We start from the raw sequence: 23,036 nt of genomic DNA, 5'->3' as shown, positions 1-23,036 counted from the left end.
GCCATGCATTTCCCTACGGAGGACTGTGTACGGAACATTTTTGGAGTAGGGTTGCCTATGTGTTTTCACTGTCATTCATTGGTATTTGGTTTTTGGCTCATGGTAGTGCAGCCAAGTCTCGTCGCCAGTAAAGAATTTGGACGTGAACCCTTCTGGAGTCTGGCTGTAGCGTTGCGTAAGATCACTGCTCTGTTGTCCTTGCGCTGTTGTCTTTGTGCTGCATTCAGTGATTTGGAAACCCACCTCACAGACACCTTACCAATTTTAAGATCTCGTGCACTATGCGGTCCAGAGTGATTTTGGCAAGTCATGTGGCCACCTCCAGTTCCGTAAACGTGATGCATCTGTTGCCATCAATAAGCCGCTCCACTTTTGAAATGTTCACTGGTGTTGTCACAGTCACTTTCCTTCCACAATTGGTTTCCTTCTCCGTTGATGTGCGGGCACTTTTCCAGCTATCCACCCAGTTGTATACGGTTTTGAGTGATGGTTAGCACTCTCCACACACGGCCACCAATCGCCTGTGAATTTTCGCAGTCTGTACACCCCATTCCCACCACTTTGTCCAGCTGATCACCTTCCATGTTGTCCACTCACGTACCTACAGATGTTGGTGAAATGTGCTGTAGTTTCCAGGAAGTCTCTGTATTGTTCTTTCACCCGAAGGCAGACCTCAGTACTACTTAATTCCAATGTAATGACGAGCTCAATGGTGGGCCTTGAAAGAAAAAAGAAAAAAAGTGTAAATCAATATGGAACGCGTCCCGTAACTTTTGAAACTTGCCGTATTGTATTGTGCTGAAAACAAGTTGTAAGCATTAAAATAAAAGCATCACACAGTCACGTTGCTATTAAAAGTTGTCAGATAAAGAGAAAAATAAGGTTTAGATTTCTGATCGTCGTTCTCCAAATTATCGCATCAGGATGTTTCAGTGTTCCCTTCACACCAATACGAAAAAAATATGCAAGCCTTACGTTAGATAGATCGGTAAATAGGTCCACCATTAATAAAGCAAACAAAAAAGATATTTTAATTTTAAAAAAATACTGATTTTGCGCTAAAAGTATCGCCTTTCTCTGGGCCAACTTAATTCATTTATATCGTGATACTAGTATTGTCAACTTTGACATAACTGTGTCATAATTTTAAATACGTAATTAACATTAGAAATTTGCTAGGAATAAGATTATACTATAAAAAATTGTTTCAACAATTACATTTAATAAATGAAATGATAATTTCTAACAAAGTAATGAAATTGTTATTTTTTAATATTTCACCTACAAAAAAGAAGCATTCTAGTCAGAGAGAGTCGTATCCCGTTAGTAGTTACGTTTGCTAAGAAGTCGCTCTATTTTTTAAGTATAGCAGCACTAACCCTTGGAAGCTAGCACAAGCCAGCACTAACGTAGCACTAACGATTGGCATAGTTACTTCCATTAGTGCTTTATTTTTTGTTTTTGCGTCTGCGAACTTGACGTCAAAATGGCATACAGCATGAAAGTCGCTCTATTTTTTAGATGTAGCAGCACTAACGTTGGGAAGCTAGCACTAACGATTGATATAGTTACTTTCGTTAGTGCTTTAATTTTTGAATATGCGTATGCTAACTTGACGTCAAGTTGGTATACAACAAAAAAGTCGCTCTATTTCGTAAGTATAGCAGCACTAACGTTGGGAAGCTGGCACTAACCAGCACTAACGTAGCACTAACGATTGTATACTTTTTGTCGTGTTGGTTAAATGTGTGTATGCTAACTTGACACACGTGGTTCAGGCCTGGGATGATTTTTATGACTTCACTTTGACGGTGCAACTTAGGGGAGGGGAAGAGGGAGATACGTAAAAGTTATTGAAAATGACCGATATATAGTGTCGAATATATAGTTTTCGAGATCGCTGAGATGAATAGTGAATCTTCCGATGCCGCAAAATGAAACGTATTTTCCCCTTTCGATGAACTGCCATATTCTGCTAGTTCTTAATAAACTTAAGAAAGAGGCAAGGCAAAAGAAAGTTAATTGAACGGTAATTATTTAATTGAAACACCTTCCAAAATCTAAGTATATTTTCGCCGTGAATTAACTAATGGCAGTTTTAAACAAGTAATTTGTTTTCGTAATGTTAACGTTTCAAATGTGCACTCAGCAGGGAAACTCTACCGCCGCCAAATGATGAATTCCAGTAATCAGTGTTTGATGAATTCCAAAGAGACATAGATCGATTACCAAAATTGAAATCCTCAGACTCTTGGGCAGAATGTCCGATCTAATTACGTGCAATCTATAGCCGACTTAGCTTCTCACGTTAAATTTATTTAAATTAAATTTCACTCGAATTAACCGGAAAAGACTTCACTATAAATTTTATTCCTGATACATATTTCAATTTCACCTGTAAGGACGCGCGTCTACTTGACCTGTGTTAGGATTCGCACGAGATATCTTTTCGTCTATTAATGACTATGTACTGAAACACTATTTTATAATATTAAGAGCATCAATCACCCTTCGTTGGGTTAAACTAAGAAAAAATAGCAATATGTTCCGTTAGTCAGTCATTTTTTTTTACTCTTACTAAAGCGCTCTCTGATATCGGTCATTTTCAATCATTTTTTTATTTCTCCCCCTCCCTCTCCCATATTGCGTGCCTGGATTTGAATTTAAACGGCATCGGAAGTGTCACTGTTCATCATAGTGACCCCGAAAACTATGAATTCGGCACTAATATCGGTCATTTTCAATGATTATATATGTCTACCCCTCCTCTCCCGAGTTGCGAGGCTGAATTTGGATTTAAACAGCATCGGAAGTTCATCTCAGTGACCCCGAAAACTATAGACTGGACACTAACATCGGTCATTTTGGAAAATTTCTACATGTCACTTCTCCTCCTCCTCCTCTAAGTTGCACCGTCAAAGTGATATGGTAAAAACATCCCAAGTCCGAACCTCATCTATGTTGAAAATTTATTCGAGAACGGTCAGGTGGTTAAGAGTTATTAAGTTTTATTAATTTATATATATATAATATATATATATATATATATATATATATATATATATATATATATATATATATATCCTTCTCCCCCTCACCTAAGGTCTACTGTCAAAGTGAATAAACAAAAGACTCCCAGGCCAGAACCTCATCTAAGTTAAAAATTTGATCAAGATCGGCCGAGTGGTTCAAGAGATTAAGAGTCACGAACATAGTCACTTTCAATTTTATAATATAGATTAAAATGCTATTTTCACTATTTCTGAAAGTAGAGCTTCAAATTAACTAATCGGGCTGTCTCTATGAAAATATATGCACGCTCTATTGTCTGTGGAATAAAATAATTCATTCTATTTTGACATCGAAATGGTCTCGCAATTGCAATTGTTCGAATATTTTATATCACACATTGTAACATTTAATATTATTTCCTGCGAATAACGTTGTACATTGTAATATTAATTTTACGGTCGGAAGTTGTAGAAACGGGTGAAGAATGAGAATGATGTAAAAGACACATGAAAAGATTTGTCCTTTGTGCGATGAGTGGTGACGTGGATAGAATATAATGTACCGTTAATAAAGTAATATCAGGTTAAATCCTCATATACAGTCATCTTGATTTAATAGTTCATATAATAGTCTTAAACGAAGAAATACTGTTTCGTTATTATGTGCACACTAAGTAACGTTCGTTTACAAGTCGTGTCACTGTCGTGTTAACTTTTGCATTCTACATGACTGTATTTTGAAATGTTTTTGATTGGCCTATTCTAAATTTACACCTTATATGTTCCTTCTAGTAGATTTACTTTCAACTAACAACTTATTTTCTTTTCAAACATACATTTTTGGGTAACTATATTGTGCACTTCACCATTAGGTAGTATCTCTCTACCTAATGGTGAAATAGCTTTTCTACGATACTGGTTGCATTCTCTATGTGCACCTAAATCATTTTCAAGTTCTGACATAATACATCTCCTGTTGCATAATATAAAATTGTGACACACACACACACACACACACACACACATATATAGATATATATATATATATGTGTCACAATTTTATACTGAGTCGGTTAGCGTACACGCCTTTCGCGTGGGAGACCCGGGTTCGATTCTCGGTGGGAGCTCATGTGGTTTGGATTTTACGTTAATCAGTAGGTCCACGTCTCATATTGCCTCGCTGCTGAACGGGACGTTAAACTCAAAATCAACTCAATTTTATACTGAGGTTCATTTTTAATATTTGTTGTTTAAATTTTTAATTAGTTCAGACAATGATGATATCTTGGAAATATTTATTAATACAACACTGAATAAACATTTCTATATTGAATCGACCAATCCTGATTACCTCACCCACAAGGAATAATATTAATGATTCAATATTATTTGTGATTGGTCCCCCTGTTTGTTTGGGCAAGCCACATATTACGATTCTGGGATTGCTCTGTGTAAGGGCCCCATATGTCACAGTACTTAAGTTTTCTCCGTCTTTATGACCTTCTTCAAGCCCAACATCAATACAGCCAGCTATACTCCACCCAGTAATGCACCTCCAACCAGGTCTGGAAAAATTTCGTACCTGGATGCTGGAATGATATGCGAACTAAAGCAACACTAGTCTATTCGTATGAAATGGAAGGACCCAACACTGTAGATCCAAGGCACTGGAAGTGACATAACCAACGACTAACCTACATTGTAGAGAGATGAGATAAGGTGAAGTGAATTCATATCATCTTTTCTCCATACAAACACTTTGCATCTACAATACCCTTACTTGGGTGTCGATTAAAATGTGTTTATCGCCATATTTATTAATCATAACAACAAACTGAAGCACTACATAATTTACTACAAGGATAAACATAACACTTTATGTCTTAACTGTATTTTATAATTTTCGTCGTTTTCCCTTCATGCCGTGGTGATTAAAATGTTATTAGCGTCTCCAAAACGCATGGAGTCCGTAATACTTGCAAACAAACGTTATTCAGTGCACTCGTAACAACGAAACAGTATTTCTTCGTTTACGACTATTATTATTAACTATGGAATCCAGGACTTCTTGTCTATGACTGCTTGTATATGAGGATTTAATCTGATATTTGCTTATGAACTGTACATTATATCCTGTTCGCATCATTACTCATCGCACAATGCCCAAGTCATCATTCTCATTGTTCATTTGTTTTTAAAACTTCCGATCGTAAAATTAATCTTCTCTCCTTTTAAAGGAGAAAAGTAATTAATGTATTGACATTATAATTTATTAATACTTTACGACACTAATTTTTTTGTTATCATTTACAATTCGTATTATAGTGCACTTTTCGAAAAGTAAATAACACTAATAGTTTTTGGTTTCGAGAATAATAAACTCCCACACACGTTTCGTTGGAACCGTGACTTACAGAAACCATGTAATTTTTCTTTTCAATTCCCTTATATGTCCATCACACACACACATTCACACATACAACAGCTTTTCTAGTGCTTTCTTCTTCTTCTTCCCTTTTCTCTTTTCCAACTCCAGGTGAAAGATGGATAGAAACATGATACTATCTTTGGGCAATTTGTCTAAATACGTGTAAATAATACAAATACTCTTTGTAATATCATTAGCTGTTAACTGAAAGAAAACTTGTATAAATACAGACCAGTCATAAAACTGGAAATGAACACAGCGGTTCTTAATGTAATGGTATCAAATATACAACATATTTTAAAATATATATAATACGGAAAGCACTCTTATAGTTTTTTTACGATATTACAAATAGTGGTTGGCTGTGCGCATATCGCACTCCGTGATTTTCATACTGTAAAGTTCAGTGCAAGAAATATTTGCAACAATCTGCATTCCTGTGATTTAGTCTATTATTAGAGCAACAGACTTAATCTTTGTGAAGGGCAAACCATCTGTTAGGTTAGTTGGTCGGTTCGCGATCGCGTCTTTTCCCAATACCGTTTACCGAAGTTCTCTAAGAAATGGTTGCAGAAAAATATTTGTTTATTCCATTTCCATATACAGCTTTTACTGCAGTTTCATTTATGTTCAGAAAGGCACCTGTTAGAGCCTAGCATTCAATATTGTAATATCCCACACGTGGTTTATATTTTTGTACACCAGCACGTGATTTTTATTTATAAACAAAACCACGTGTTCTTCTTCTATAATTACTACATGAAACAAATCCTCAGCATCATTTAATCATGTGACAGAACAGGAAAAACAGCGCCACCGTTTCTCAGAGCCTTAATCGACATCAGTTTCGGCTGGTCAATTCTCTCTTAACTTGCCTGGAGCTCTTATTGATTTAACCCTAACCCAAGCCTCCTAGCTTGCCTGGAGCTTTGTGAGAACTCAACCACTCTCTTAGCTTCCATGGAGCTCTGAGAGAATCCTAATCGTAACCACCTAGTTTGCGTGGAGCTTTGTGATATTTCCTACCCGCCTAGCTTGTATAGAGCTTTGCGGAACTGCAGCTTCTCTTTGCTTGCCTGGAGCCCAGAGAACCCTAACCCACCTCCACACAATTTGCCTGAAGCTTTATGGGAATCTTTTCCTTGGCTGCCTGGTCTTAGGACCATAATTATAGTACTTAGTGTTATATTGTTTATAACAGGAATATTCATAATAAAAGGTTGAGGGAGAAAACCGAATCCCGTTCGCTAAATTGCTTATCAAGGTAATTTTACAGTAGTGTCCAAACAGGACCCTCCAGCTTCTATCCGCCCGTTCTCGCCAATTAATACAAGTGCTGTATTATTTGTCGCGGACGGTAAGACGTATACGTGGAGACAACCACAAAGTTTATTTACACATGTCGCAACTTTCCGACGTACCCCTGTCAGAGGTCGGGAGAGTGTCGTAGCCCCATGTAGTTCTATACTACGGAAATATGATTTGCAATATAAAACTGCACTATCTTACTTAAATGTGCCTTATAACTAAATACTTAATAGAAGCGCACTACACACAATTTGTTCTTTTACATTAGAAAAACATATCACATCTTATTTTCTTCGTGTTTTGTCTTTTGCCCCTATTAGTACACAACACGAGAGAACGACAGAACGTGGATAGTTTATGCGAAGGTTTTATATTGTTTAATCAATAAAAATATTACATTTTAATTCACTAAAAACTGGCAGTCGTAGTTTTTTTCTGTTATCGGTTCATAATTCACTTAAAAGAATTATTAGATAACATTCGCCCAAGTTCTAACACACACACACTCACATTGTCTCCTACTGTGTCTTGTCTATCTCAGAACGGCGCATTCTCCTTCATATATTGCCTAGGTCGTTGGGAAAAACATGTTCCGAAAAGCAGTGTTCGAAGTGGAAAAAAAGCAGAGGCGGTATGCTTTATTACGATTTCGACTCGACATACCGGCTATCTAAATGTTGAAATACAATGAGGGTATGTTGGCTAAAAGATTGCATTTCTATTTACATAATGATTAAGAGCTTCTCTGTAGATACGGGGCGGGGCATGAAGAGACCTTGGTCTTTCGCCAACAACTTCCTGGAAAAAATTTTAAAAATGTCCCCGTATCTTGTATTACAGGGCATTATAAACGTAAATGCTCAGAAACCGAGTTTTTATATTAACAATTTCCTGCGGAAAAACTCCCGGGCCCCTACTCGACTGACGGGTATTCCAATCCCCTGAAGATCCACCTCCACAGTAGACAACACCTAAATTCATCCATGCTCTAAACACGATATTTACATGCACAAAGGCAAGAAGACACACACAGGAAAGAAAGAATTCAATATGACACATCAAAATATAAGCTAGATGAACGTCTTTGATGACGCCTTATTTTAAAAACAAAAGATAGGAAAAATAACAAAAATGTTGTGTTATCAACTCAGAAATTATTTCTATATAAAAAATAAAATCTTTTTAAGTTCAAAGCTATTCATCAATTACTGTGCATAAAAATGTAATATTTTCCATAAGTAGAAGCTTTGCTTTGTATATACTTAAACAAAAACAAACTAATTGCTGAGCAAAACAATATATTCACATAAAAAACTACATACGTGTTACAGTTTCGCCAACTAACATTTTGGCTTCATCAGACACTATCTCTGTCTGTGTGTCTGATGAAGCCAAAATGTCTATCTCAGATAGTGTCTGATGAAGCCAAAATGTTAGTTGGCGAAACTGTAACACGTATGTAGTTTTTTATGTGAATATATTGTTTTGCTCAGCAAATAGTTTGTTTTTGTTTAAGCATAAAAATGGATTTATTAAAGATATTTAGTATCTACTCTCCAGTGACGGTATGTCTTGATCACTGAAAAAACAGAGGTGGTATGCCTTCATCACAGTAAAACCAGAGGCGGTATGGCATACCACCGCATACCGTCTCACTTCGACCACTGCCGAAAAGTATAATAATCATATTCAGTATAATTACTGAAAAGAAAAACATAAACATGTGACACGCTTTATCAATATCGTATAATAAAATACACAATTATCGGTTGAGTATTAATAGAGAACAGTATTAGTTTTCTTCGTTTTTCGCACTTAGATTTTAGAATTTATTTTCTTTGGGAATTTTACCTTCTGTCGTCTTTATAAGGATATTTAGCGTTACTTTTTAAACTCACTCACACATATACATAATTTTATAGCATTGCTTTTCCATTTGCACACACTAGACGACACCACTAATTAATGTTGCAACTCATCGTCTACTATGGTACCAGATCTGGAGACAAATGAAAGACGCACCAAAATAGTTGTACAATTTACTATTTTGATAAGAGTTGAAAAACTAAAGTGTCACATAGGCGGTCGTAGAGACTAAAGAGTTTTTTCAGTTATGGGAATATTTTCAAGAACTCTGGTCCACCATTTTAATAACACTATATAAAGTATACTGCGATTGGTAGCCACTGTCAAAAATCTCTACATAAATTTTTGACAAAGCACTGAAATTAACTTAAAGTTTAAAATTTGACATTGGTCGTCAATATTTTACATGTTGAGATTTACTGAAAGTAAGTCTTGGTAAATACCGTTTACACAAATAGGGAGATATCCAAATTGGCGACTGAAAAATACTTTCGCCAAATACTTCATCCAATGGGTTATAATGCCCTTAAGGATAAAGCCTGTTTGCGATTATATATATATATATGAACATGAAGAGGCTTTTTCTAAAACGATCAGGGCTACTTGTAAAAATACCAATATTAAGAAAGTAACACATGAAAGTGAAATTAAATCTTTAAGTTTTACGTCCCACAGTTATGCCGGTTAGGCTAAAGGAGACGATGATGATGAGATGTGAATGAAATGGTGGAATAAAGAAAGTCATAAGAAACGGGAGAACCCCGAGAAAACCCACGAGCACGGTGTTTGTCCACCACAAAGTCCATACGGCGCGAGCTGGCATCGAACCAGGGATCCCAAGCACCGGATGTGAACGCTCTACCACTGAGCCACTGCGACCCCCCTAAAGTAACACATGAATCCGTATACTAGTAGTAATACCAATACCTTGCTTGCTTCGTTTACTACTTTTTTAGATTTTTAAATATAAAATTGCTGTAGCTATTATGGACTAACTTACATTCTTATTTTATCACTATTAAAAGCTATTATGCCATTGCGTTATTTAAATCTCTGAGATATGATATAGTCGCATTATCAATAAAACATAACTAGACAAAATATTTAAAATTCTACCTGTGTGGGAAAAAAAAAAAAAACTTCTTCCCAAGTTTATACTAAATAACAATTCCGAAGTCACAATCACTATTTTCCAATATATTTATATGTCTATAATAGTTTCTGCGTAACTATTATAAATTATCACATCATTGAACTTTAAGTAACTACAGTAAATACATAAACCAATATGTATGATTTATATTCAAAATTGCTTTTAAAGACATTCCAGAATTTTTGACATGATACCATGAATCTGAGAAATGTTCCAAAACATTTATTAATGCCTTAATTTTAGTTTCAACCTCACTTAGAATGTTGAACTCCCTTAAACTTACTGTTCAAGATTTTTTTTTTTTTTTTTTTTTATTTATTTAAATGGTAACTGAAATGGAAATAGAGCAAGGACCGCCGCTTTATTCACCTTGCAGTTCACAAATTGCCATTCCCACGAACAGAAGTAATTTCTTTTACCTTTAAGAAAACATACACCTTACGTCTTGAAAGGAGGTGCAGCAGCACAGTCAGTATGACGTTTGCCTATCAACTAGAAGATCCGAGTTCGATCCCAGATGTGGGCTGGTAATTTTGTTTTCTTATATCTTGTTTTCACTGCAGATTTAAGATTCACTCAGCCTCTTTGATATGGAAATCATGAGTGGTAAAGTAGGAAGGTGCTTGATTACGTACATAAAATTCGAAGTCTGGAACATCCATTTCATACTGGCCAAGGAATGAGGATTATAAACAGGACAGGGTGAATGGGTTGTGCGAAAATGGAGAGGAAATGAGATAGGTGGGATGGAATAAAACTTGTGTCTGAGTAGGCTACTCATGAAGGTAGAGCAGTGAATCTAAAAATCTACGACAACGCATTGTTTACCAATAATTACTGTCTTCTATGTTCTATTATAGCTAGGTTTGCTCTTGTGTATGGTTTACTGCGAATACAACGAGTAGAAATGCATTTCAGAGTATCCAGTTGATAATGACTGAATGTAGAGGGTGTATAAATTCATACCCTCATTCTTGACACAATTCAATTCCTAGCCATGCGTTCTCTGAAAACAAATACAACCTCTGACAATAAAGTTCGATGATTGAAGTCACTGTGCTCGACCTAGCAACACTGGCGCAACGAAACACTGCACACGAGTAGCGACAGGTGCCGCCATTGTGGACCCACCGTTGTTCAGTTGTGAGTCAACTGTGGTCTGTGTGAGACGCGTTATACCAAGTGAATGTTAGCGTGTCCGTTTCCAAACTGATGATAGTAAAATGAATGAACAAAGGATAAATTTGAGGTTTTGTTTTAAGCTTGGCAAAGCACCGAAAGAAACCCATGATACGCTGGAACAGGTTTATGAAGATCAAGCAGTGTCCTTTGAAGTGTGTTTACGAGTGGTTTGGCCGTTGTATATATTCGATACAGAATAGATGGGTTGTAGCTATTGAATTTCCCACAATTGAAATTAGTAAATGGAGTGGAAATTTGTTGTATTTTTATACGAATTGAAGAAAAATAAATAAAAGGTACTGACCAGTATTCCTTACACTAAATCATGTGCTGCAGATCTAACTAACCATTTACTTGGGAAATACGAACTAAATTATAAGACATTTTCGATAAACTTTACCCGAAGAAAATTCACCCTCAGAAGTAAGCTATTCTTTTTGGATTTTTCATGGGAAATTACATATACCATTTGTTAGGGATATTAATCAAATATTTGTTTGCCATATATCAACAAACTCGCATGAATCGTATTTGTGAAAACTTTCAGACAAAAAAAGCACTCACTCCGAAGAGTAAACTATCCATTGTGATATCATCGTAAGAAATAATTTAGTCAGCATTATAGTTATTAATTAAATGTTTATTTATGAAATATGAACCCAACGAGATTTGTTCAGAACAAATCAGATATACCATCTTGTCAGGTTCAGAGGCAGCTTGTGATGGAAGTCACATCGGCAAAATTTAGTCTTTTGCTTCGACCTAAAAGAAGAGAAGTTACCTGATGTGCTTGTTGTTGTATACAAGAATTACCACGTCTGGTAAGTTTTCTTTCCTTAGTTTGAAGCAATAAAACTTTAATTATTACATGTGACTTCCCTCACAAGCCGCTTCTAGTCAAATGATTAATTAAATATATACTTATAAAAGATAAACAGAACCATGAGAATCAGTTTATAATGATTACTACGGATAGAAAAAGAAACCAACGTGATAACCAAGCTCCGGAACCGAACTTGGAATCCCTTCAGCACCCGTGCATTGACAGCTTTGCTGATGTCAACTTGAATGCATACAAAGCTATCTGTACACAAATGCTGTTTTTCCCCCAAATTGTGATGCGATTCAAACAAAACGGAAGTTTTGTTCCGACCTCACCACAAACAACCGCAGTAAACCACTATGTTAGATGTTCTGGATTAAGCAATTATAGACAAAACCTACTACGGCGAACTATGTACGTAACATGTATAGAGGAAACATCTGAATCAAATACACACATCGTCTAATTTACTATATTTGTATTATTCATATTCTTAGCTTTCTACATACTTACAGAAAAGTTTTAAAAAATGAATGAAAAAAATTAATAACAGAGCAATTGAACACGATACACAACGCAGGTCTGTGTGTTATACCGCCATGTTGTAGAATGGTTTCTCTTTCTTCCTGTTTCCATGAGGAAACCCCGACCATGAGTCTAGAACCCAAGGGTAAAATGAAGTCTCAAACTCCTCATAACATACGAATTTTTATTTATTTCGTCTGCACACGTATTCTCATTGACTGGAGCATTATCATGACGTATAAAAAAGGTATGTTAGAATATGTTATCAGAATAGTTCCAACGGGTGAGGTTCAAATGTGAACAAAGAGTGGATTATAATGTAAAATAAAAGAAAACGAACGAAGAAATGAAACGAAGTGCACTTCTTTAAGTCCAATGCATAAAATAAAATAAATATCCTCAAAATTAGTTCATAATAAAGATCACTATAAGTTTTGAGAGAATCGTGCGAAAAGAGCTCACCACCGCGCCGTGTATAAATTACCACTCCCATATTTTCACCATAAAATGACTTTTACCACAGTATAAAGTAGTTAATGCAATATTGCTGTATGAAGTATAAATAAGATCGTCAGACCCATTTTCTACAATTTTTTGACTCTTCAATAACCTTATTTTTGGGGTAGGAAAAAAATTCGATAGAAACTCTCCTAGAGAATCTTAAGTTTAAAATTTAGTGCGGATTCGTTATGACTTCTGCCCCCCGACTGAACACGTTAGATTGGGAAGGACGAATGAACATCTAAAAATTACTTTTTTGGTAGAAAAAGGTCATGAAATGTGTAAATCCGTTGAAATCTCGAATTCATTTTTTTTCACTATCACTATACTTCTTTCTCACCTATTGTTACTTCTAACATAAGTAACAAAGGAATTGTACATATCACAACTTACCAATGTTTATTATATCTCGGAATGGTATGAGATATCAGACTGTGGAAACGACATTATGATCTTTACAATCATTGAAAACCATTTATCTGATTGGATGTTATTGTTATTTAAGCAGTTTTTTGAAACAAAACCTTTTTAGAAAAGTCAAATTTTTAGTCTTTCTATAACTTCTCCTATTCATTCGAAATACTCATATCATGATCATAGTATTCAACTGTAAGGTATTTACCACGCATTCTCCCCTCCCTCACAGACCTCCAAAATTTGTTTCCGAAAATATATTTATGATACTGTATCATCTTTAGTTTGTAACACTGAATAATAAATGTGGTAATAGGGGCCGCGGTGGCTCAGTGGTAGAGAGTTCACCTCTGGTGCTTGGGGTCCTGGGTTTGATCCAAGCCCTCGCCAAGTGAACTTTGTGGTGAACAAACACCGTGTGCGCGGGTTAACTCGTGGCTCTCCCGTTTCCTCCCACTTTCTTCATTCCACCGTTTCATTCATTACCCATCATCATCATCTCCTTTAGCCTAACTGGCATAACCGTGGGACGTAAAACTCAACGATTTCATTTCATTTTCACTTTATAATGGGTTCGTAACATTGTTAATCTGGTGGTATTGCAGATTATGTCAAACAATGTCTCTGTCGATGTTCGTATGGTTTAAGATTTCAATGTCAGGTGTAAAGGGTGTTTCAAGATAAATGGTTTGCTTGTATGTATGTTCACTTCATTTTGTGTCCTACAAAAGCAAGTCACCCACGAATCCGTGACTTCCTCGTTCTGTCAAAAGTATCGAAAATCGGCGTCCTAAAGATAACAAACAAACAAACACACACGCACACACAAATGAATAAATAAATAAGTAAAAGTTCTGTGCACCAGACCCCAGAATATGGATTCGATGTATTTTGTTATGTAGAGTCCAAATTTCGAAACCCCAAGACAATCGACCGTGTCCATTTTTTATGGGCAACAAACTAGCGATTTTTCATAGGAAGAATACACATAAGACAACCATAAAAAAAAATTTAAAAAGTTCTATGCAGTGGACCCCAGGGTATGGATTCGATGTATTTGGTTACACAGAATCCAGATTTCGAAACCCCAAGACGATTCAACTGTGTCCATTTTTATTTATGGGCGATAAACTTCAGCGAATTTTGGTGCGAATTTTGGTACGTAATAGAGCACATACGTTTTTCGCCCATAAAACTAAATTGACATACTCAATCGTCCTGGGTAGGGCCGCGGTGGCTCAGTGGTAGAGCGTTCACCTATGGTGCTAGGGGTCTCGGGTTCGATCCTAGCCCCCGCCAAGTGAACTTTGTGGTGGAAAAACACCGTGTGCGTGGGTTTTCTCGGGGTTCTCCCGTTTCCTCCCACTTTCTTCATTCCACCATTTCACTCATTACTGATCATCACCGTCTCCTTTAGCCTAACCGGCATAACCGTGGGACGTAAAACTCAAAGATTTCATTTCATTTTCAATCGTCCTGGGGTTTCAAAATTTGGATTCTGTGTACCAAAATACATCGAATCCATATCCTGGGGTACGCTGTACACAACTTTCGTTTTTTATATGACTTTGTTACATGTATCCTCCCTATCTAATATCGCTTAAGTTTTTCGCCCATAAAAAAAATTGACACGATCGATCGTCCTGGGGTCTCGAAATTTGGATTCTGTGTAACAAAATACGTTAAATCATACCTTAGGGTCCGGTGCAGAGAACTTCAGTTTTTTTTTTTTTTTTTTTTTTGTGTGTGTGTGTGTGTGTGTGGCTTTGTTACTAATAACCAGTTTATGCAATCAGTTATTTGTAAATAAATCAAATCACAAAGTGTAAATTTGGATAGCGTGACTAATGTTGTAAAGGCCTGAAAAAAAAACCGGAAATTTTGTGTAGAAAACCAGTTTTTTACCGTTTCTTTTCCGAGCTTGAAAAAAAAAAAACGGAAAAATTGGGAAAAATTGAAATTTTCGAATATTTTACTACGTTATGCTTTTAAAATGAAAACTATTTTATATTTACTAGTTTACAGTTAAGACCAGTGAGTAGTTATATTTCTTCTACTAGAATAGAGAAATTTGTGGCAACAAATATATTTGCACCACTCCTTTAAAGTAAGCACCGTGATAGAATGGAGTTATGGCTACAAAAGATACTAAAATATAATCCTAGTTAGATTAATTAATATAGACATATTTAAATTATCTTAAGTAATATTAGAAAGTTACTGTTTTATGGCAGGGAAGTGTTAAAATAACAGGGCCAGAATCATTTCAGTTATAACCAGTGTGTTAAAATCAAATATATATTTTATGGAGATACGTATATTCCTTGTGCTGTATAAAATTTCCGGAAATTTTGAACCCATTAGAAAAAATCTTTCGTTCGGAAATATTGGCAAAACCAGGAAAATATAATTTAAAAACTATTTCTTCGCCTGATGCTAATTTTATTTGCTGTAACGTGTCTGCAGAATGTATACAATGTATTTCGCTAGCAGGAAAAATACTTAAAGCAACAGCTTTTAATTTTACTTTTTACTTTTCTTATTTCTGATAAAAATCCCTCTTTATTATTTGTATATTTTTCGAACAACTCAAAAAGAGAGATGATCTTACTTAAATATACACACATACGCCGTACAAGTGCGTAAATTTGAGCAGCGACAAATATATTAATAAATTTAACATGAGTAACTTCCGTTCGTTATCATTAAAGACTAGCAGAATACCCGTTCTTCGCACGGGGATAATACGTTCCATTTTGGGTATAAAGGGCACCAAAACTGTCACCAATGAACTTAGGAACCCCAAAAACTATGAATTCGACACTAGTATCAGTCATTTTCAATTACTTTTATATGTCACCCTCCCCCTTTACTAGTACTAATGAGGCTGAATCTGGATTTAAACAGCTTCGGAAGTGTTAATGTTTATCTCAGAACCCCTAAAACCATGGATTCGACACTAATATCAGGCACCTCTCCGCGCCTCCAAGTTACGAGGATGAATTTGGATTTAAACGGCATCGAAAGTGTTACTGTTCATTTCAGCGACCCTAAAAACTATGGACTCGACACTAATATCGGTCATTTACGATCATATTTATATATCTCCTCTCCCCCTAGTTACGGGGATGAATTTGGATTTAAACCGCATCGGAAATGTCACTGTTCACCTCAGCGTCCCCGAAAACTATGGATTCGATACTGATATCGGCTATTTTCCATTTTTTTATATACCTCCCCTTCCCCCAAGTTGCAGAGCTGAATTTGAATTTAAGCTTCATCGGAAATGCCTCTGTTCATCTTAGCAACCCCGAAAACTATGGGTTCGACACCAAGATCGGTAATTTTCAATATATATTCGCACTTCCTTCCTCCAAGTTGCACCTTCAAAGGGAAACGCTAAAATTCAACCCAGGCCCTAAATTGATCCATGTTGAAAAGTTTTATTGAGATCAGTATGGTGGTTCTAGAGTTTTTAAATTACAAATATATTCACTTTCATTTTTATATATATAGATAATTTGTCGCAGTAGAAAACAGGTATTTGTTTACTTACAAAATTTTGTACTTAAAGTTTATAGTAAATTCTGTATTTGAATATTAAATGATAGTAATTATATATTTAAGTGCATGAGTAATAGAAAAATTTGCCTACTGCTCTTTCTTTTAAGAAATAATTTGGTTAAAATTAACAAAATTTCACCAGATCAAAGAGCACATTAAGGACTCAGTTTCATTCAAGAGTCCTTATTCATTCATTTGTTGCAAAACAGAAACGCTTCATGATGGTAGACGTGTATGAAATTGTAAAAGTTCTGTAATTAATGAACATCCAGGTGTAAACGACTAAAAGGCACATAAAGGAAAAGAGTGCAGACTATTAATTTTCAAGAATAATTACAATATTATTATTTTCAATTTTTTTTTTTTTTTTTAATATTCGCTATATTGAAATTTCTCAACTTGCATTTTTCACGCGTGCGAAAAAAAAGGTCCCATTACTAGTAAAACTAACCTAATACAAAGATTTTTGTTATTTTCCCAGTTTTTTCAATTTTTCCGGAAAGAAACCGGAAAAAACTGTTTTTTACCAGCGGGTTCAAAATTTCCGGAAATTTTACAACACTAAGCGTGACTAATATTTATATGCTCGTCGAAAAGAGTAAAAGGGTTTCCATTCTAATAAGTGAATTAAAAGTTTCTAATCTTCTAAGCTCAAGAGTCAACATGCTTCATAGATATAAAGCCAACAGCAGTAGCTACAATTTTAAGAGATCAATAGCATTAATTTTGCACATGCTATTGTTTCCGGAAGTTGTCCTGAACGATGTTGTAGGAGTTGAATTATCCAGTTTACTACAACCACCAAAACACACATGGCACATAAAAATATACCATCACTCGCGTAATTGATTGGCTGTCTTCAATTCTGCCTAATGTTTGCCTATGAAAAGAACAGTTTCCTTTACTTGATAGGATGGACAGCTTCATCTTCTCTATCTTGTCGACATAACAGGGAGATTAACTATTTCTTTCTTTCAGGGGCCGCGGTGGTTTAGTAGTAGAGCGTTCATCTCTGGTGTATGGGGTCCGTGGTTCGATCCCAGTTCGCACCAAGGAAGCCTTGTGGTGGACAAACCGTCTGCGTGAGTTTTCTCAGGGTTCTCCCGTTTCCTCCCACTTTCTTCATTTCATTCATTTCTCATCATCACCGTCTCCTTTAGCCTAGCCTGCATAACCGTGGGACTTAAAACTTTCATTTCATTTTCTTTCTTTCTTTGTCGGCGACTTGTAGCATCGTAATCAAGGTCTTGTCCTTGAAATCGAACTTAGAAACTATTAGTTCGAATATCTTGTTCATTGCACTTCAGTCAGTTGAGTTGGGGTTTTGTATTCGCAGAGTAATTTGCTAAGTCTCTGTTATACTGAATAGCATGATTATAACAGTCGGAAAACACTGGGTCCGAAACGCGAAAGCGAAGCTTGTGCCTCAGTTCACGGTCTTCTGTTCCTTGGAATTGGTCTCGAAAAATGCGTGCGTACTTCGGTGGTGTCGGTTTGAAAACATTTCTTACCTTCTATTGTTTCTCTATAGTGCTTCTTGACAAACAGTGAATTTGTACGGTTTTAGTGGCACTGCAAATTCTTGGAATGTATTAACTCTAAACTCTGTTAAGTAAAATACGAAACCTAATTTTGTTACTTTCTTTTTGGAAGATTAAGTTAAAACTAAATATAATTAGCAAAAAGTCCTTAATTTGACTTAAGCTCTTATTTGATCAACAAATGGATAAATGTGTGCTTCTCTTTTACGTCTTTAAATCAAAGAAAAAATTAATAAAGCAGTACAAAGTACAACGAAAAATAAAATGAATATCCATGTATGTATAGACTCGTTGTCTTATCCATTTTCTTTCTTTTTTTTCTGTCTGGAATATGTTTGCTTGTTCTGCATCGAAAAGTCTAATAAATCTTTACTAAGTAATATATTTTGACACATCTATACAGGGTGTTTCAAAACAACACCAACAACGTTTGGGAGGTGATTCCTGACACCAAAATAAGACGAAAAGCATAGACCAACCTCGGTGAACAAATGCTTCCTTTCTAACACAGTCTTTCTAACGTAGTTGGTGACTACTTCAAATTATATGCTCGTAGCCGAACTGCCTCTATAAAAAATTGTTGCATGAGTACTTTAGGATTCTGAAACGTTTATTTTTTGATAGTGCACATATCAGTTCCTAAGTGAAGTCTTGACTCGACAACGGTAGGTCCCATCATTTTGGAGCTATGGGCCTTTAAAGTTCATTTTTTCATGTTTTCGGCAGCCTATAACTTCGTAAGGAAGCACTTGTACACCCAGGTTAGTCTATACTTATCTTGGTGTTAGGAATCACCTCCCAAACGTTGTTAGTGTTGTTTTGAAACATCCTGTATAGTGAATGTGTGTGTGTGAATTTATACCAACATTAAAGTTTCGAGACAAACTTGGTTTAGCTTGCTCGTTTTAATGTCCTTTTTGTTTGTTTGTTTGTTTGTTCTGTATCATATTATGATCAGTTTCTTTCATTTATGTTCACAGGTGATGTGATACTGTCCATCAATGGACATGATATGGAGAAAGCAGATCACAAAACATTAGTCAATTTTATAAAGAATTGTGATTCACGTATGAGAATGGTGGTGCTTTTCGAAGACTGTGTTAGAAAGGTATGTTTCTTAAACATTGTAGTTAATCAAATATTTCCGATCAAACTATTTACAATAGTTTGCCGTAATTAGCTATCTTTGCTAGTAAAGATAAAATATGGAATTTAACAAAATCAAAGATAGAAATTTGGAAAAACTACGAAGAGAAGTCAAAAAGTAAAGGAACGTTTGAGAAAAGGTACATTTATTCTAATAATAGAAAACTGAAACATTATTTTTCTACATAATCTCCCTGCACTTCAACGCACTTTTCCCAACGTATCACAAGGTTTTTGATTCCGACGAAAAAAAAAAAGAAGTTTTACGGTTGCACCTGTAACCAATTTTGCACCGCATCAATTACTAGCTGATGGTTGCCTTTAAATTTCTTAACTTCTGATGATGATGAGGGTTTCCAGCCTTACTTTTCCGGTTCGTGATTATGTACTCAGGTTTCATCTACAGTAACGATTTGCTGTAAAAATCCATCTCCCTCGCGACGATAACGGGCCAAATGATTACAAGAGACGTCCAACCTTTGTGCCTTATGCTTCGCTATAAACAGCTATCACTATACTGCGCTTGCATTCGACGAATAATTTCCGTAGGTTTAACACTTTCCGCAAACAAAAAGCGAATCACTGCCCTCATTTCTTCCTTGGTGCAGATCGACAATGGAGCTGCCATGTTTAGTGGTCTGCTACACTCCAACGACTAACGCGGAAATAAGAGTGACACGTTGTATAGAAATGTTGCAGACGACACTAATTCAACGCTGGATACTAGCAGTGTTACCAAACCCTAGTGCGAGGAATTGCAAGTCCCCTTACTTTTTGACTTTCCCTCGTAATTTAAGGGGAAGAAAAGCGTAATTTGTGAGTTCTTGAAGAAGAAATTAAGGTAAACACTACTCAGTCATTTTTGAAGTAGTAGTATACTGCATGGGAAGTACAATACGAAAAAGTGATGGAACAATACCTAGTGAAAGCCTTCGAAATCTGAATAAGGTTAAAAAAAAAAACTAATAAAATTAACTAGGTAGGCGGAGAAAACAAGGTGAAATTCTTAGAAATAGTGACATAGAGAAAAACTATTTTAAGATTGAAAAGGAAAAGAAGTTGGACGTTGAGGAAAACAAAAACTATTTTGATGTATGTCTGAAAGCTGTGATGAAAGGAAGAAGCAAGAACAGAAAGAAGTTAACTACAATTGTTCGTCAAGTATTAAAAGGAAAATTCTTACATCAAGCCATAAACACTATCGTCAGGCCATGTGCATAGACATTTTGTGAATACGCTGCTTCAATCTGTTAGTGACGACAGCATACTTAGAAAACAGTAATGATTACGAATATAATATTAGAATATATCGTAGAACTGACAGAAAAGCTGGTAGTCTCAAGATGTAGCTTCTGGGTTCATAATAACAATAATGTTAATTTTATTCATTTACAGATATTTAGGATAAACAAAGATGCAAAAATATAGTACGCTCTTAAAAACACCATACAGCGGATTCCTGGTAATGCGTTCTCACATTGTCCTCCTTATGGATTAACAGGGTCAACTTTTAAAATTGAAACCCAGAAATAACTTGTTTATTTCGAAGTTCGTAATAAAACATTCAGAATACGAGACCATACTAAAACTTCAAAATTTGATTCGTTTGGATATATTCCTAATTTCCAAACTTTTCCTGAATCTATCTACTGGTTGAATAAGGAGGGGATAGAGTGAAAGATTTACATGCTACTAAGATAAGGTAGGAATTTACTCGAAAATATACAGAGATAATTTGATACTAGCCAGTGTTGAATAGCATTGGTGATGAACGGTTAATCAGAGTTGCCGGATCAAAATATCTGAAATATGATTGAATTTGGAGTAGGAATTACTTTTATAAATGTTTCTCTTTAAAACTATTGAAGTATATTGTTTCTAAGTTGCCCTGGTGTACAGTAAGTCAGGTTTTTCTCCTCATTGTCCTCTCTCTCTCTCTCTCTCTCTCTCTCACACACACACACACACACACACACACACTCACTCACTCACTCGGGGCCGCGGTGGCTCAGTGGTAGAGCGTTCACCTCTGGTGCTTGGGGTCCCGGGTTCGATCCCAGCCCTCGCCAAGTGAACTTTGTGGTGGACAAACACCGTGTTCGTGGGTTTTCTCGGGGTTCTCCCGTTTCCTCCCACTTTCTTCATTCCACCATTTTCATTCATCACTCATCATCACCGTCTCCTTTAGCCTAACCGGCATAACCGTGGGACGTAAAACTCAAAGATTTCATTTCATTTTTTCACTCACTCACTCACTCTTTCTCTCTCTCTCACTCTCTCTTTCTCTCTCTCTCTCTCTCGCACACACACACACACACACACACACACACACACACACTCTCTCTTTCTTTCTTTCTTTCTTCTCTCTCTCTCTCTCTCTCTCTCTCTCTCTCTCTCTCTCTCTCTCTCTCTCTCTCTCTCTTGGTTCGAGTTTATCACTTGCGTTGCGAATGTTACGATTCGAGGAGAGAAAGCGAAAGATCCTGTCTACCTCTAATAGTTCTGAAAATCAAGCTCCACAAACTTCCTTTCCGTCATCTCATTGTCCATACTCAATCAATTCTGTCTAATCAGCGTTCACATCGATTTCGCTGTAGACTTTGGAGGAATTAGCGTAAAAGCTAATGATAGACATTCAGGGTAAAAGCTCAAAGGCATTCAAGGAAACAGCTATTCGATCCCTTTTCAGACCAGAGAAAGATTTATAAACAATTAAAATAACGAGAAAGCAATATCCGATGTGAAAAATACGCGAATAACTTTACTACATCGGGATAACTGAGTTAAATAACTACCTGTCTTTACCTTTATTTCTTTTTCTAGTAAGTTGTAAAATGCAGAAAACGAGAGGGAACATTTCTAAGTAAGATTATAAAGATTGTCAGGAGCGGGAAAGAAATACGTCTAAAACACATCCATTTTCTGTCCTTGGATGTTTTCAATTTTTCTGTTTTTAAATCAATATGAATGAAACACACATATGACAACACATAATCCATACATACAACAATATTATCATTTATCAACACTCCATTACGTTACATTAGGTTAACCTAAAAATATAAATAACAATAGACTACATGATGGTGACACACACACGAAGAAAAAAAAAACTATGCTCGACAGTTACTTGGGCATATACATATTCCATCACTCATCTCCGTTTGAAAAGTCTTATAATTCTTATCCGTAGGCGGAGTTAAGCAGATTTTGATCTTCTTTGACCAACTGAAATCTTTATTTCCAGTCGAGGTATTAAATACCATAAATGCAATATTTAAAACGAAAGTATATGGTTAGTTTTCTTTAACACGACTGGAAGAAATAAATTATGAAATATGTCAGAACTATGGATTCTAAAATATAACACATTTATATTTTACATAAACAAAATTATAACTCTTTTTCGTTTGTTTCTAAAGTATACTCATCAACAAAAATAAAGTAGATAAGTACATAAGTACAATGAAACATCTACTAACGGACACCTCTATAAAGCGGACACCTCCCGTAACGGACATATTTTGTAATCTCCAAACACTGCAATAGGAAAAAACAATGGCAAATCTCTCTA

The 23,036-nt window shown here is 35.8% G+C and overlaps 1 protein-coding gene across 2 annotated transcripts in view; it reads left to right on the top strand.

The window, feature by feature from the left end:
• The window catches only part of ssp6 (PDZ domain-containing short spindle 6), a 622,397-nt gene that overhangs the window by 540,239 nt on the left and 59,122 nt on the right, over positions 1-23,036 (top strand). For both annotated transcript variants that reach the window (XM_081743712.1, XM_081743711.1), the window contains exon 4: positions 19,297-19,424. In XM_081743712.1, the coding sequence (XP_081599838.1) occupies positions 19,297-19,424 (128 nt within the window). The remainder of the gene's footprint in view (positions 1-19,296; positions 19,425-23,036) is intronic.

This window comes from Thermobia domestica, chromosome 17 (assembly GCF_964235325.1).
Source record: "Thermobia domestica chromosome 17, izTheDome1.hap1.1, whole genome shotgun sequence".
NCBI classification, from domain to species: domain Eukaryota; kingdom Metazoa; phylum Arthropoda; class Insecta; order Zygentoma; family Lepismatidae; genus Thermobia; species Thermobia domestica.
This window is presented reverse-complemented; position numbering and strand designations above follow the sequence as displayed.